The 15,679-nt window shown below is 36.1% G+C and overlaps 1 protein-coding gene across 1 annotated transcript; it reads left to right on the forward strand.

The window, feature by feature from the left end:
* The first annotated feature begins 8,936 nt into the window (after positions 1-8,936).
* On the forward strand, positions 8,937-13,666 carry LOC131547288 (uncharacterized). The gene is made up of 5 exons (XM_058787744.1): positions 8,937-9,187; positions 10,428-10,484; positions 10,740-11,048; positions 11,297-11,569; positions 13,365-13,666. Exons 1-5 carry the CDS (start codon positions 9,118-9,120, stop codon positions 13,427-13,429), a joined length of 774 nt encoding a protein of 257 aa, XP_058643727.1. The 5' UTR covers positions 8,937-9,117; the 3' UTR covers positions 13,430-13,666.
* The last annotated feature ends 2,013 nt before the right edge of the window (positions 13,667-15,679 follow it).

The raw sequence follows: 15,679 nt of genomic DNA on the forward strand, positions 1-15,679 counted from the left end.
TACATGCTGCTTTAAATCCTTTAGGGCCTGCATGTGCCAAACACCCACAACACGAGAAACCATTACACTGTACGTTATGCATGAATGACCTGCTATCAAACAGACAAATTATGAATAATTCATTATGTGCATGCAAATTTCTCATATAATTAAAATACCCTATGCGCATTCAGTCAGCTAGTGATGTAAAAGTGAGCTGTCAGATGCTATCAGAGCTGTCACACAAAACCAATAGTCAAGCACAAGTGCTCTGAATGATTTCACACAGGAAGTTTGATTCTAATGCACCATGTCTAAGTCTCTTTATGGCAACATGATTACCCTTCAAGGATTATTAGCATCTAATAAACAATCGTATTAATAATCTGCTCAAGGCTGTGCATTATAGTGATTTTACTTCTAATTTGTCAAGTTCCTACAATATTTGGCAACCTGAAACAGCCTGATGTGATTAGCAAAATTGGCATGATACAGTGAAGAGACCGAGTGCGTGCATTTGTGTATGTGGTTAAATGAAAATAAAAGTCATTTGATTTAATTTGATTTTACATTTGGGTTTGGCATTCAAGTAAAAATTCCATTTATTTTCTTCATAGGAGAATTGATTTTTAATAGTAACTTACAAACCGTTAAGGACATACTCTCCTAAAACTAAAGGCACTTTATTGGCATCTATGGTTTCATGAATAATTTGTAATACCCATGTAACCTTTCCATTTCACAAAGGTTGCTTATAGTGGAAAAAGGTCCCCACTAGTGGAAAGTGGTTCTTCTATGGCATCACTGCGAAAACTCGCTTTTGTAACCTTTGTTTTTAAGAGTGTGCTGTGTGCTTCGAGGTTATTAATCGATGGTATCTGCCACGGGATTGTCGTTCTTTACTCCAGTAAAGATGGTCTTCCCAGATACAACTGAATCCAAAAACTTGAGTTCCGCCCAGAGTTCTGTTAATGCCAACTTTACATTATTCATATCAGTATTTAATTACACACAGCAGTATGACAGTATGTTATTGTCACTCTTCTTCTTCAGTTGAGTTTGAAAAAAATTAAACCATGTCAGATCGGACTTGAGTCTAAATTTGTCATGCCTGTCTCAAGTCAGGTTTTTCTTTTTTAACAATTAATGTATGCACATCAGATTCGGATAGAAGGGATTCGGGTCAGGTACAGATTTAAGGATCCAACATGATTGTAAAGCGCTTTGGGTGTATTGCAATACACATTAAAGCGCTATATAAATGCCTCATTCATTCATTCATCTGAGAAGACCTCTAGTACACTTATACCTTATATATTTTTCACTTTAAATTAAAGTTTGTAATGTTGTGATTCACTTTGTAACTAGTTAATTTGGTTCATGGCTTATAATGCTTAAATGAAGACTTTTCTTAATGGGGGAAAGTACTTCTGGAAACAAGGTTGCTGAAGAAGTGGATGGACAGTGTATCATACTATTCTTGCCATAATTTTATAAAGGCAATGTGGCACTCAAGGTTATGCATTAAAAGGTTTTGTTTTTGGTAAAAGTCAGGGGAGTCACTAGGCTCTTTTTCCCAGTGAAATGCTGCTGTGCCCCAGTAAAATATTACTGATAAATATCAGTATATCTACTGTCTGTAGATTTCCACATACTGACTCATTAATAATTTTTTCAGCAATCATGTCATGTGTTTTCTATTTGCTGTTTAGAACCAGAATGCCAGATTCATGAATAAATAATTATTTTGATCTAATCTAATGAATGTGTTTGCAAAAAAGTCTGTTTTTGTTTGTTATTCAGTTTGATTCACTCATGCACTGATTAGTTTGCAGCAATTTCACACACAGAAATATCTTAACATGATATTTTATAAAACAGATAACAAAGGAGCGCTGGATGAGATGAATATGTACCTACAAACCAACCAGCTACGAGTATCTATTGCTTCAATACAAGTGCAACTAAAACAATTCAGTGTGAAATTTAATCTCTGAGTGATAACTGTTTCAAAAGAAACCTACACCATTTTTTTCTTCATATCTGTTTAATAGGAAAAACAACATTCAGTGATAATAAAATTACACATTTAACATACAAAACAGTCTCTCTTTTACCCCCACACACTCATAAACAAACACACACGCACATGCAAATCACATTTTCTGTGGGCAGAACATCATCTCTGTCCAAAACGCTGTCTCATTCTCATACTCTCTTCCTCTCTCACAAGCACACAGATCCAGCAGTGATGTGAAAAGCATTAGACGTGACGGTTTTCCTGGTATTCTCCCCTGGGCAGAGTGAATCTTCACAGTGAAGGCTGGTATAAATATTTAACCCTCCTCCTGATGGGGTCACCCTGTCCAGGGCTGCTGGGTTTTCACACAAGGCCGCATGGCTCCTGTCATACACACTTCTTATCTCTCACACACCAGCAAAATGGGTCTATGACCCAACACCAACCCCAGAGACCTCACACGACAAACAAACACACAAGCGAGCTGATGTACTGACCTAACACCCTCATCTCTCAAACATCTGGATGCACACGGTGCAGTTGCAGCAGGCCGCCCGTCTGATTTCGCCCCCATTGGCTGCACCTCACACACACACACACACACACACACACACACACAGTGACATTTACGCAAGACAGATGAAACACGCACATGCACAGGACCCAGCAGGGAGGCTTATCATGAGCAAAATGAAGCAGTAAGAGACACCATGACGGCACAAGACCTATTTATTTGGATTTGTGCACACACACAAGCGTCACAACCTGATGAGCCATTCCCATGAATGTGGCATGAAAATAATGATGTTTTTGTTAGCCCTTCCTTTCACCTCACTAACCTGACAATTACTGTCTCATCATAAGTCATGAATCATTGTTCAATGGCCAAGGGCTTCTGCGCGCACACACACACACACACACAATTGTTTCTATGAATTGTGAGGTCTTTCCATAGACTTCTATTACGTTTATACCGACCAAACAATATTATTTTTTATTCCCTAACCCAAACCTAACCCTAAACCTACCCCTTACAGGAAACCTGTTTGCATTGTTACACTTTCAGATAAACATAATTTATTATTTTTAATCATTTTTTTTTCTCTCACGGGGACCACAGGCCGGACCCCACAATGTAACAAAAACAAGTACACACACACACACACACACACACACACGCACACACTCAGCTATCTAAATGACAATAAAACATTTACATTATTGTGTTTACATGGAGCTACACTAATTATGTAAAGAGTAAAGCTACAAATAATTTTTACAGTGGAAACCTATTAACTGGTCAACTGTAAGTTACCTTACCATATATAGTACAAATGATGCGTTAAGACTTGTGTTTACTGACCTAATAAACTCTTTTGGAGTCAAGTAACATGTCAACGGGCCCACTCATCATTTTAATCATACGTTAGATTTAATTATATCGCATGGAATTGGTCTTACTGATATAGATATCGTACCTCAAAGGGATAATGTAACTGACCATTTCCTTGTATCGTGCATGCTGCATATTACTGATATTAACTATATGGCTCCGTGTTATCATCCAGGCAGAACTATAGTTTCAGCCACCAAAGACAGATTCGCAAATAACCTGCCTGATTTATCTTAACTGCTCTGTGTACCCATAAATACACATGAACTAGACGCAATGACTAGCAACATGGGCACTATCTTCTCAAATACATTAGAAGTTGTTGCCCCTATCAAATTGAAAAAGGTTAAAGAAAAGCGTACTGTGCTATGGTATAACAGCAATACCCATTCTCTCAAGAAAGAAACTCGTAATCTTGAGCGCAAATTGGGAAAAACTAACTAGGATGTTTTTAGAATTGCGTGGAAAAACAGTATGTCCAGTTATAGACAGGCTCTAAAAGCTGCCACGGCAGAGCATATCCGCAAACTCATAGAAAATAACCAAAACAATCCAAGGTTTTTATTTAGCACAGTGGCTAGATTAACAAATAACCAGACGCCACCCGATCTAAAAATTCCCTCACAGTTTAATGGTAATTACTTTATGAATTTCTTCACTGATAAAATAGATAACATCAGAAATACAATAACAAATGTAGATTCTACAGCGTCTAGTAATTCAGCTTTATTCATCGCACCCAAAGAAAAAATGCAGTGCTTTACAACTATAGGACAGGAAGAGCTAAATAATCTTATCACTGCATCTAAACCAAATTACTGAAAGAGTTGTTACATGCAGCTGGCGTGTTATTAAGCCTCTTATTAAGAAACCACAACTAGATCCTAGTGAACTGGCAAATTACAGACCCATTTCAAATCTTCCGTTTATTTCTACAATTTTTGAAAACGTTGTGTCTGTTCAATTGTGCATCTTCCTGCAAAAAAAAAAAAGAATTTCAGTCAGGTTTCAGGCCCCATCATAGCACAGAAACTGTACTTGTTAAAATTACAAATGGCTTGCTTCTTGCGTCAGACCAAGGCTGCATCTCTTTGCTAGTTTTACTTGATCTTAGTGCTGCATTCGACACTATAGCTCGAAACATACTCATGGATTGATTACAGAACTATACGGGTATTCAAGGGTAGGCTTTAAGATGTTTAGATCCTACCTGTCCGATTGCTACCACTTTGTTTATTTAAATGGGGAGTCATCTCAATTATCACCAGTAAGGTATGGAGTGCCACAAGGATCTGTCCTAGGTCCTCTGCTATTTTCAATATACATGTTGCCCCTTGTTAATGTAATTAGACAATATGTGATTAGTTTCCATTATTATGCTGGTGATACTTAACTATATATCTCAACAAGACCAGATGAAACTTCAAAATTATCTAAGCTAACAGAGTGTGTTAAAAATATAAAATATTGGATGACCAGTAATGTTCTCCTATTAAATTCGGATAAGACAGAGATATTACTTATTGGACCAAAAAACAGTATACAGAATCTCTTGGATTACAGTTTGCAACTAGACGGATGTACTGTTACTGGTTACACTTTATTTTGATAGTCCACTTTAGACATTCTACTAACTAAAACAGCATTCTTCCATCTTAGAAACATTGCCAAGCTACGAAACATGTTACCTGTTTCTGATACAGAAAAGCTAGTTCTGTCAGAATTATGGAGCTGTCTGCATGTGTTTTTGCTCCCTGTGACCCAGTTTCTCCCTCATGTTGATTGTGTTAATTTGATTCCAGGTGTGTCTCATTCTTGCCTGATTGTCCTGTGTTTAAAAGCCCCAGTAAGTTCAGTTAGTTTTGTCAGTTCTTGTACGTCTTCCTGTGTCTCCTACGTTCTCTGAGTGTTTGGATTATTAAAGACTGTGTTATTGAAGAACTCCTCGTTTCCTCGTAATGCACTGCAAGGTGGTTGTCCTGCATCTTCAATAAACAAGCTACAGATAGTAAAACATGCAGTGGCTAGAGTCCTTACCAGGTCAAGAAAATATGATCATATTACCCCAATTTTACGGTCTCTGCACTGGCTACCTATTAAGTTCCGAATCAGTTACAAAATATTACTAATTACCTATAAAGCCCTTAATGGTTCAGCTCCTGCATACCTAACTAGTCTTCTATCACGCTACAATCCATCCTGCTCCCTAAGGTCGCAAAACTCTGGACTTTTGGTAGTTCCAAGGATAGTGAAGTCCGCTAAAGGAGGTAGAGCTTTTCCGCATTTAGCTCCCAAACTCTGGAACAGCCTTCCTGATAACATTCGCAGACACACTCTCTCTGTTTAAATCTAGATTAAAGGCACATCTCTTTAGCCAAGCATTCACATAATGCATCTCATAACCGTGTACTGCAGTTATATCTGATCAAATGCACATTATTATTATTTAGCTTGGGTTGAACAAATCATTTTTGCTTGGTTGGAACAGCAGCTATGCTAATTATGTCTATATTTGTTTCTCTGTGTCTGCCACGGGGTAACTAGGAATTACACAAGCTTCAGTCTGGATCCAGAACACCTGAGAAGAGATGATGCCAAACTCTCAGAGGACCTCAGATGATGCCAACCCTGAAACAACATACAGAACTACCAAATTTTGCTATAAGTTTGATTGCAACATATAATCATTGCTAGTGTTCATCGTCTGTTTGATTATGTCATTAACTGATTTTTACCATACATTTCTGCCATATGTACATCAACTTGACAGTCACCACTGATAAACCACTACAAAATATATTGTAGAAACTTTAATTTTTCGTAAAGCTGCTTTGCAACAATTTGTATCGTGAAAAGTGCTATACAAATAAACTTGAATTGAATTAAATTGTATATATAGTATAAATACTGTACCACATCCTATAAATGTTTTATGAACTTTTATTAAGTTTATTCTTATTTTTGTTATAAGTAATGTACATTAGAGTGTTAAGTGATACATTTCCTGTTATTTAATGTTTATTGCATTGTTGTCTGTCATGTATGTTACCCTGATGATGTTTTGTGTTTGACCTTGTGTCTATACCATTTTATTTATTTTTGACAGTAAATTTGAATGGCAACCACAGCTATTATACAGGATATTATAATTATTACAGACTAGCCCTTACCCTACCTTCAAAACGATGCATTTTTATTGCATTTTTAGAAAAAAAAAAATTTATCAGATTTTTTTATATGCTGTACATTATAAACTAATTATTAGTTAATGAATTAAGTGTCAAGAAGTAACAATTAATGGTGCATTTATATAATTTACAGAAATCTTGGTTAATATTAATGTTTTACATATTAATACATTTTTTACATTTTAAGATGTATAAATTCACTTGAGTTAATTTATGAATGAATGTTGGTGAATAAATGAACAATATTAATGCACATTAAGCTATAATAACAAATCCTGTAAAAGTACTGTTAGTGCACATCACCTAATGTTAACTAAATTAACCTTTATGTGGAGTGTGTGTATGAATCAGTTTTTTAAATGACGACACTAAATGGGAGGTTGTTACATTTATCTCACTTTAGGGTGTATATTTGTCCCCAAACAAATGAAGTACACACACACACACACACACACACACAACATAATTAACTGTCTAAAAGGTCAAATCTACGTTCCACACATACCTTTCAAACTGGACTGTGGCTGAACACCGAGTTTTATTTTAACCTCCAGAGACATGGAGACATACACATATACCAGCGTCTGCATTACTGTCACACCTCTGCGTCATCGCCTTTCATCATCCCAGCACTCACAGACCTGACTCATGGATCATGAAAAATGCATTTCTAGATCTCGCATTGAGGCTAGACACACACCTGCTGACGCCAGTTTGAAAGCCTACCACTGATATTTCTTTTAAATGGACATTAGGAGGTGAGCCGGTGTCAAGGCGTTTGTATTGATTGTTCTCTTGTGTCACTGTAGGACCTGGTCATTTCTGACGCAACTGCAATGACGACCACAACCCCCCATGGTCAATCTGACCGGCCTAGACAAACAGAGACGGGGTAGGAGGGAGAGCTAAAAACAGTGTGATGTTTACCAACTGATAGCGTACGAGCCCACATTCCTCTGGTTAAGATAACAGCAGAGCTCTGGGAAGCAGACTGGGATCAGAGCCAAGCAGACGGGGACAGCAAATACAGTGCATTTAGAAAATAATAAAATTGAATACTTTTCACATTTTGCTATGTTGCAGCCTTAAAATGCTGAGCTGATGAGCTGAATCAGGTGTGTTAGATGAAGAAGACATCCAAAATGTGCAGTGATAGAAGGTCTCCGGGACAGATCTGAGAAGCACTGCTTTCTTTCTTTTTTTCACAGCAATCTACACTCCATATTCCATAATTATGAAGCAAAAGATTTGTGATAAATTTGAATTTATTTAAAAGAAAGAACTGAAATATTAAAAAACACCATAAGTATTCACACCCCAGTTGATGTACCTTTAGCAGTGAGGCAACCTCATATTTTGGGGGGTATGATGGTGATTTTCTTCCATTCTGCTCTGCTAATCCTCTGTCAGCCATTTTCAGGTCTCTTCAGAGATGTTTAATTGGGTTCAAACCCAGGCTGGCTCACTCAAGGACATTCACAGAGTTGTGCCTAAGCCACTCAAGTCTTGTCATTGGCTATATGTTTAGGGCCATTGTCCTTTTGGAAGGCAAACCTTCAGCCCAGTCTGAGGTCCTGAGCGCTCTGAAGCAGAACAGTTGCTGCCATTGAAAACCACCTCAACAGCATGATGCTTCCACCATTAAATATGAAATTTTGAAGTATAGAAGAAAAAATGAAATTGTATTTTCTCCATACTCCAACAAACTTTGTTTTATTGACAACTTCAATAGATGTTTTGGATGCAAGTTCAAAATATACACATTAAAAGATATTAGTTTGGTCAACCAACTCAAGAAGAGTCCTGGTTGTTTCAAATTTCTTAAGAATTACAGAGGCGGCTGTTTTCTTGGGAACCTTCAATGCATCAGAACTTATTTTGTAGTCTTCCCCAGCTCTTGACACAATCCTGTCTCCGAGCTCTCCATGCAGTTCCTTTGACCCGATGGCTTTATTTTTGGTCTGATTTGCGTTTTAGCTTGTAAGAACTTATATGGACAGGTGTGCACCTTTCCAAATCATGGCTAGTTAATTTGCAGAAGATGGACTCTAATCAAATTGTAGAAATACACAAAAGATGATCCAGAGAAATAGGATGCACCTGAGCTATATTTTAAGTGTCATAGCAAAGAGTAATGTGGTATTTTAGTTTTAACCTTAATAAAATAAAATTTGCTATCATAATCACATATCATATCATAAACCTGGCTTTAAAAAAATTCTAAAATGCAAATACTGTAAATTGAACCGATCAAAACTTCACTTTTGTCAATTACGTTAGGTCACGTTAGTTTCATCATTCTGCCAGCTTAACAAACAAATATGCTCACAAATGCTCTCACATGACAGCCGTGGTTAACAAGACAGGAAGTCAGAATTTTCGTGTGGGAAAAGATTATGCAATGATAAAAATTGATTTAAAAAAAAAAAGAATTAAAGAGTGTACAACATCTTTACTGCTGAAGGAAACAATAGGAGGAGAACAGACAAGTGAAAGAGTACATTTAAAGGTGACAGAAGAGAAGACGATTTGCAACAATGGTGAACAATAAGACATTGATGGTGGTCATCCTCCTAAGCATCTTTATGGCAGGAAGTCAAACAAAAGGTTAGTGTAAATACCCTTAATTGGTAACATTTTATAATAACTTTCATTAATAAATCCTTACAAATCCTTAATTCTTACAAATGTCATTAAACTTTCAATTCATATGATCATGCACATTATTTAAAAATTAATACTAAAATTATACAATGATTAAAAATCTTATTTGTTAATGCACTTTTGAATGCTAACAAATGTCTTTAAACTTCAGTTCACATATTACCTAATGCTTTTCAACATTTACAAATAAAGTAAATGAAAAAAAAATAGCTTAGTAATTTTAAACACTGTACAAACTATTAACATATTCATTAAATCATTATCACTTCCTGTAAAGGTCATATATCTGGGCTTTATTTGTTGGGTAGACTTCTACTATTTTCACATCTTAACAAATCATTGATTAATTCCAGTCTAAAGTAAAAACTATTCATAATTTGTAAATGTTTACTAATCATTTAGTATCTTTATGTGCACTGGACTTTTAGCTTCTGTAACAACGTTTGTGTAAGCGGTGGTTAGTTAAATTTAGCTAAATGCTTGCTAAAGACACAAAACACATTGTAATTTGGGTTCAAAACGTTTTATTGCCTCAACACTTATATTGGTATACTATCATTAAACAGGATATTTCTTTGAAATCACATACCGACATGAAAAAACAACACTTTTTCATTAATCAAAATAATGCAACACGAACAGATTAAACTGTGTTTCCTTATGGGCGAATCAAACTGACCTCTTTATACTTCTGCCCTTGAACCTAACCTTACTCGTACCACACCTCAGCTGTAAAAGTGTTGTGCATTAACAAAAGCTTTTAATCATTGTATAACAGCTGTTAAAACCATTTGTAGATTTTCAAGAAATGCATGATCATACGAATTGAAAGTTTGATGGCATTTGTAAGCATTTTAAATTACATGAAATAATGATCTGATTCTCATTAGGTAATGTTTAATAAGATTATTAGTAAACATTAACAAGCACATTATATCACGTTTCTAGCTTTTTGGATATACAGTATATTAACTAAAGATCTATTAAGCATTATATAATACGTGTTAATGATATATTAATGAAAGTTATTATAATGTGTTGCCCTTGTTTAAATTCGCTAAATCTTCAATATCTCACACTTACATTGGAGTAACAGAAGTTAACAGGAAATCTCACTCGAGTGAATGATTGTGTTTCATTGTGCTGAGCCTCACATTAACCTGTTACTAACACGCGGTTCTAGGAAATCAAGACACTGCCTCACATCAGAATAAAGATTCTGCGATTAAACAACTGACAGGTCAGACAACATACACTTATTTATTTATGTAAATACACTGCCATTTTTCATGAATAGGGTACAAAATAAGAACATAAACTATAAATATTTTTTAACCAGTGGTCGGCGAAAGCAAGTGCTTGACGTTAAGAAAAATGACTGTTTATATAATTTTATAGAAGCACCATTTTACATACATGTTGTAAGATGCTGTATCTGCTATGCAGAGGTAACAGCCTATCTAACATGGTTATCCACATGGCATTTTTTCTGCAGTTTTCAAAGAGCAGACCTTTGTTCCAGGCAATGATGTGATTTTACAGTGTGGCAATGCCACTGATATCAAATGGAATGAATTAATTTATATCGTCTGGAACATCAGCCTCCAAGGCAGAAAATGTTGGCTTGGTTTCAATGGTTTGTCACCCAAGCTGGTCGACACATGTAATGATGGAAAGAGGCTGTTCAACACCTCACATGGAGTTTCTATAGTCATTCCCAAGATTTCAATACAAGATGAAGGATTTTATTCTTGTGATGTATCATATAAAGCAGGAAGCTATATTCTTAACATGTCTGTAAGCGGTGAGTACAAATACAATTTATTGTAAAGCTATTACAAAAACTATGAAAATGTTTACGTTTACATGACAGCTTACTTCTCATAGGTATAAAGCCACTAACTGATATCTTATTTCTATCTGAGAACTTACAAATCTCAAACTTTCACTGCAGTCATGAACCAGTGATGACTTCAGTCCATATTACAACAAAAAGTGAACCAAATAGTATTATCCTGCTGAATAAATTAAATTAAAGTTCTTTGTTTTTAGTTACCAACGTTGCCACCCAGCTGGACAGTGAAAACAGTCAAAGGATTGCTGTTTGTCATTCCATATTTAAACAGAAAGCACCCACTCTTCATTGGGAACCTGCCATAAACTTTTCCTCCAATACCAGCTCTGTCAAGAAGCATGGCATGTTTTCTATGATGGAGAATCGAGTATATCTGCCGGCTAATGCCAACAATAGTGAGCTCACCTGTGTGGCCACATACACCTCAGAGTCCGGCTCTGTTCAGCAGAAGAGCACACTTAATCTTACAGGTGAGCACAACGTATCTGAAAAGGAACTGAGGATTGATTTCAATACTGGATCAGTAGTAAATTATGTTTCTCTCAAGCTCAGTCAGGTTAGATGGGGACCACTGGTCAAAAGCTTTAAAGCATTAGCTTTAAATTTGCTAATCTGATTTTTGCAATTATCGGGTGTGGAGTGTAGATTGATGTGGGGAAAAAAATATAATTTAAGGAATTAACAAAAGGCTGCAACATAAAATGTGAAAAACATTCAAGGATCTGAATACTTTTCTAAATGCATAGCACTATCTACTAACTTAAAGCTTATAAGATCTCTAGTTTAGCCACCAGTGATGCTGGAAAAGGTAGTGCATGACAGGAGAGGGAATGTCCTTCTTATGGAGCAGTGGCACTGGGCAGCTTTAAGACCATAAAAAGTCAAAATCATCATGATTAACTGCTTGTCTCCATAAGCGGAGACAATGTTCTGTGTAACGACTTCTCATTCTTTTCCTCTGGTGTCATTAAATACATAGGCTCTCACACGCGTATAAGGCTACACACACACAACAGCATCTCGAGATACCGTTCATCTAATGTTTCTCACCATGAGCGAATATAATTGAATGAGGAGCTATGACTGTAGCTTCTGTGTATCACTGCCAGAAGTTTCAGTAATGGTGCATACAAGCAGTCACTGTTTCGCAGACATACATAATGCTTTTACTTTTTGGTAGTTCTTTAAGAAACAACATGTCTGCTTATCTTGTATGCGTTGCATGCCTGTATTGGTAATAATGAGACTTTCAGGAGTAACATACATATGCACAGCTATTCAACCACTCATTGTTTAACAGAAAACTAATTAATCGTTAAAGGGATAGTTCACACAAAAATGGAAATTCTGTTATTAATTACTCACCTTCATGTCATTCCAAACCCATAAGACCTTCGTTCGTCTTCGGAACACAAATGAAGATATTTTTGATATCTCCATAGACAGCAAGGGTACTGCCACGTTCAAGGCACAGGAAGGTAGTAAGGACATCTTTAAAACAGTCCATGTGACATCAGTGATTCAACCGTAATTTGATGAAGCTACAAGAATACTTTTTATTGCGCAAAAAATGAAAATAACAACTTCATTCAACAATTCTTCTCCTCCACATTACCCTAGCACCATTTTGGAGAGTATCACGACACATACGTTTGCTTTCCTGAACGTAAACAAGGTGCGTGTTCTACATCAGCAGCACATGCAGATCAAATCACACGCATGCATCGTGATACTCTCCAAAATGGCGCTAGGGTAATGCGGAGGAGAAGAACTGTTGAATACAGTTGGCGGACCTTTCGGACCTTTCCTTTTTCGGACCTTTCGATCCCGCCCCACCTCCCCACCTCTCTCTCCAACTTTGCTTCCGGTCTCACTACTGTCCTATCAAATAAATGCAAAAACGCCAAAATTAAATCTTAAAAAAATAATAAAAAAAATAAAGAATTGTTGAATAAAGTTATTTAGTTTTTTGCACACAAAAAGTATTCTCATAGCTTCATAAAATTACGGTTGAACCACTGATGTCACATGGACTATTTTGTCGATGTTCTTGGTACCTTTGGACCTTGAATGTATCATGCGTTGCCGTCTATGAGTCAGAAAGCTCTCGGATTTCATTAAAAAATATCTTAATTTGTGTTCTGAAGATGAACAAACGTCTTGAGGGTGAGTAATTAATGACAGAATTAAAATTTTTGGGTGAACTATACATTTAAGTCTTATAAACTTTTCCCCATTTAAATGATTTTCTCCTTCTCCAACTAGTCTGGGGCCCCACAGGAACAACATTTTGTCTCAGAATGAAAGAAGAAACACCCACAAAGAGGTGAAGAAATACGGCGGATAAACAGAATGTGGACAGCAAAAATGGGCATGGCAAGTGAATTGAAGGGGGTGTTTACCTGAGAACTGCTGATATTTTAACAGAGCATCTGAAGAATTACAGCAAAAGCACCAAAGAGGGCATTAAAAAGTTTCCTTTATGCTCTTAGTTTTGTTTATTTTGTCTGAAATGAAGTTCCTATTAAACTCTGAGTCAACAAAAAAAATAAAGTCCAAACATTTTACTTGTGCTATCTTTCTTTTGTATAAATGCACTTGAGTTGATATTTTGTTAATGCAATGATAATACAGTTTTAAGTGTGGCTTAAGTGTCCAAAGGCTTTTGGGGCAATTGTAAAACTAGCAGTTTAACTGAGATGCATAAAACCAGGTCATAAAACCTATTCAGGTCTTCTTTTTCCCTTTATTTATGGTAATCTGATGTGATTTCATTATTTGCACTTACGCAATAAATTCCAAAGCCATTATTGTGTGTGTTTGCGAAAGAGAGATTATATCTGTTCAGAGTGAGGTCAGGTATCAGCATTATCCACCAGGTAGCTCACCATCAGCTTATTTAACTTGTACTGACGAACTCGTTCATGAAGTCACTCAGCAGTTCTAACATTTCAAACCCACTGCCAGAAAACCAATTCAGCTGAGCCTGAACCATGAGAATATTGCATATTATCCTACAAAACTGAAGTGATTGTGGTATAGTACTTAGTAAAGTGAGCTAGCAATGACTGTAGTCCAGGACGTTGTGACTTTCTGGAGGGTCATGAGACTCACCGAAGACAAGCCTAGGTTTGTTTATACTGAAAGGGCCTGAACAATAGGTTAACGTCACGAGAAAACAGGAACAAATATTCTGAAATCATTTAGCAGCATGTTACTTTAAATTTTAAGATTTAACAAACATAGTAAAAAATACAGAAAGTAATGACTATTAGAAAATCACAACAAAAGTTTGCTAAAAGAGAATATCAATAAAAAATATATATATTATGAAAAATGAAGAATATTATGAAAAACTGATGAACTGCATTATGCCAAAGGACTGCATATTCATAACATATGCAAATTTACCTGTTAATTGAAAACAAGAGGTTTACTTGTTACATAACACATATATACATACACACACACCACTCTGTCTTTCTCTCTCTCTCTACATACATGTGGTTATTTTACGGTGTCCTTGTTACAGTGTAATTACACATTTAAGTACTGAGTAACATTAACTATAAACTATATGGTTAGGGTTAGGATGAGGGTTTGGTTTAGGACAAGCTAATCATGCTTAACATATTGTTATTGCTATCTATCTATCTAATCTGTCTATCTATACTTCTGTCCAAAAGTTTTGGATCAGTAAGATTTTTAATGTTTTTATAAAGAAAAGAATCCTGAAAAAAGCTTGAGACTGTCTACGCAAAACCTCAGTTATGACTACACCTCCATTCTTGACATTAAGTTAATGTGGAAAGTAACCTAATTTGTCCAAACTCTGAATTCTCCATTGACACTGAAATGCGTAAGAGGTAATCCTTTACGACACCACTCGGGTCAGAGTACGCAAGACAAGGAGACTGGACTGTGCTGGCTTCTGGAGAACTTTACACTCATTTCCCCTTCTCGTTTGCACATTATGACATTTTAGTCATCTGACATTTTTTACTGCTAATAACACAGATGTACAAAGAGCTACTTTCACCTTTTTCAAAGGTCATTCACAACTGTTAAAAATATAGGATAACTCGTTAGGATTTCTCTTCGGGGCTGTAACTGAAACAAGGAATTCACAATGATACACTCGAGAGAAAAGAATATCTACATGATGTGCCAGTAAACAACACAGCTGAGGATAAACAACATTAAGAGCCTCATTGCCTTAACATAAGTGACCCCTGCAGGGCATTCTTGGTGTAGAGGAACATAACTACTATTTTAATCTTTTAGCATAGGATGACAATTACCACAGTAGCTGAAGAATATTTAGAAAGGACAAAATTCATGTCTGAATGAGTTATTAAAATTATACATTAAAAACTATAGGCATTCACATGTGCTTAGACTGACCGACAGTAGCCCTACTCTAAATGTAATATTATGCATGATGATTTTAAATATCTTACATGTTTAATAAAGCTCAAATAACAGACTAGCAAGAAGGGAGAAACACAAAATACCTCATTTTATGTATGCAGAGGATGCTATAAGGATGTTTTGAGATTTTGCTGTGAAGTGATCTATGT

Source organism: Onychostoma macrolepis, chromosome 09, assembly GCF_012432095.1.
Source record: "Onychostoma macrolepis isolate SWU-2019 chromosome 09, ASM1243209v1, whole genome shotgun sequence".
Lineage (NCBI taxonomy): Eukaryota > Metazoa > Chordata > Actinopteri > Cypriniformes > Cyprinidae > Onychostoma > Onychostoma macrolepis.

Bases quoted from the DNA above. Each gene is read 5' to 3' on its own strand.
- LOC131547288 (XM_058787744.1), top strand. From the start codon at position 9,118: ATGGTGAACAATAAGACATTGATGGTGGTCATCCTCCTAAGCATCTTT. The intron at 9,188-10,427 runs GTTAGTGTAAAT...ACGCGGTTCTAG, and splicing joins GGCAGGAAGTCAAACAAAAG to GAAATCAAGACACTGCCTCA. The intron at 11,049-11,296 runs GTGAGTACAAAT...CTTTGTTTTTAG, and splicing joins TCTTAACATGTCTGTAAGCG to TTACCAACGTTGCCACCCAG.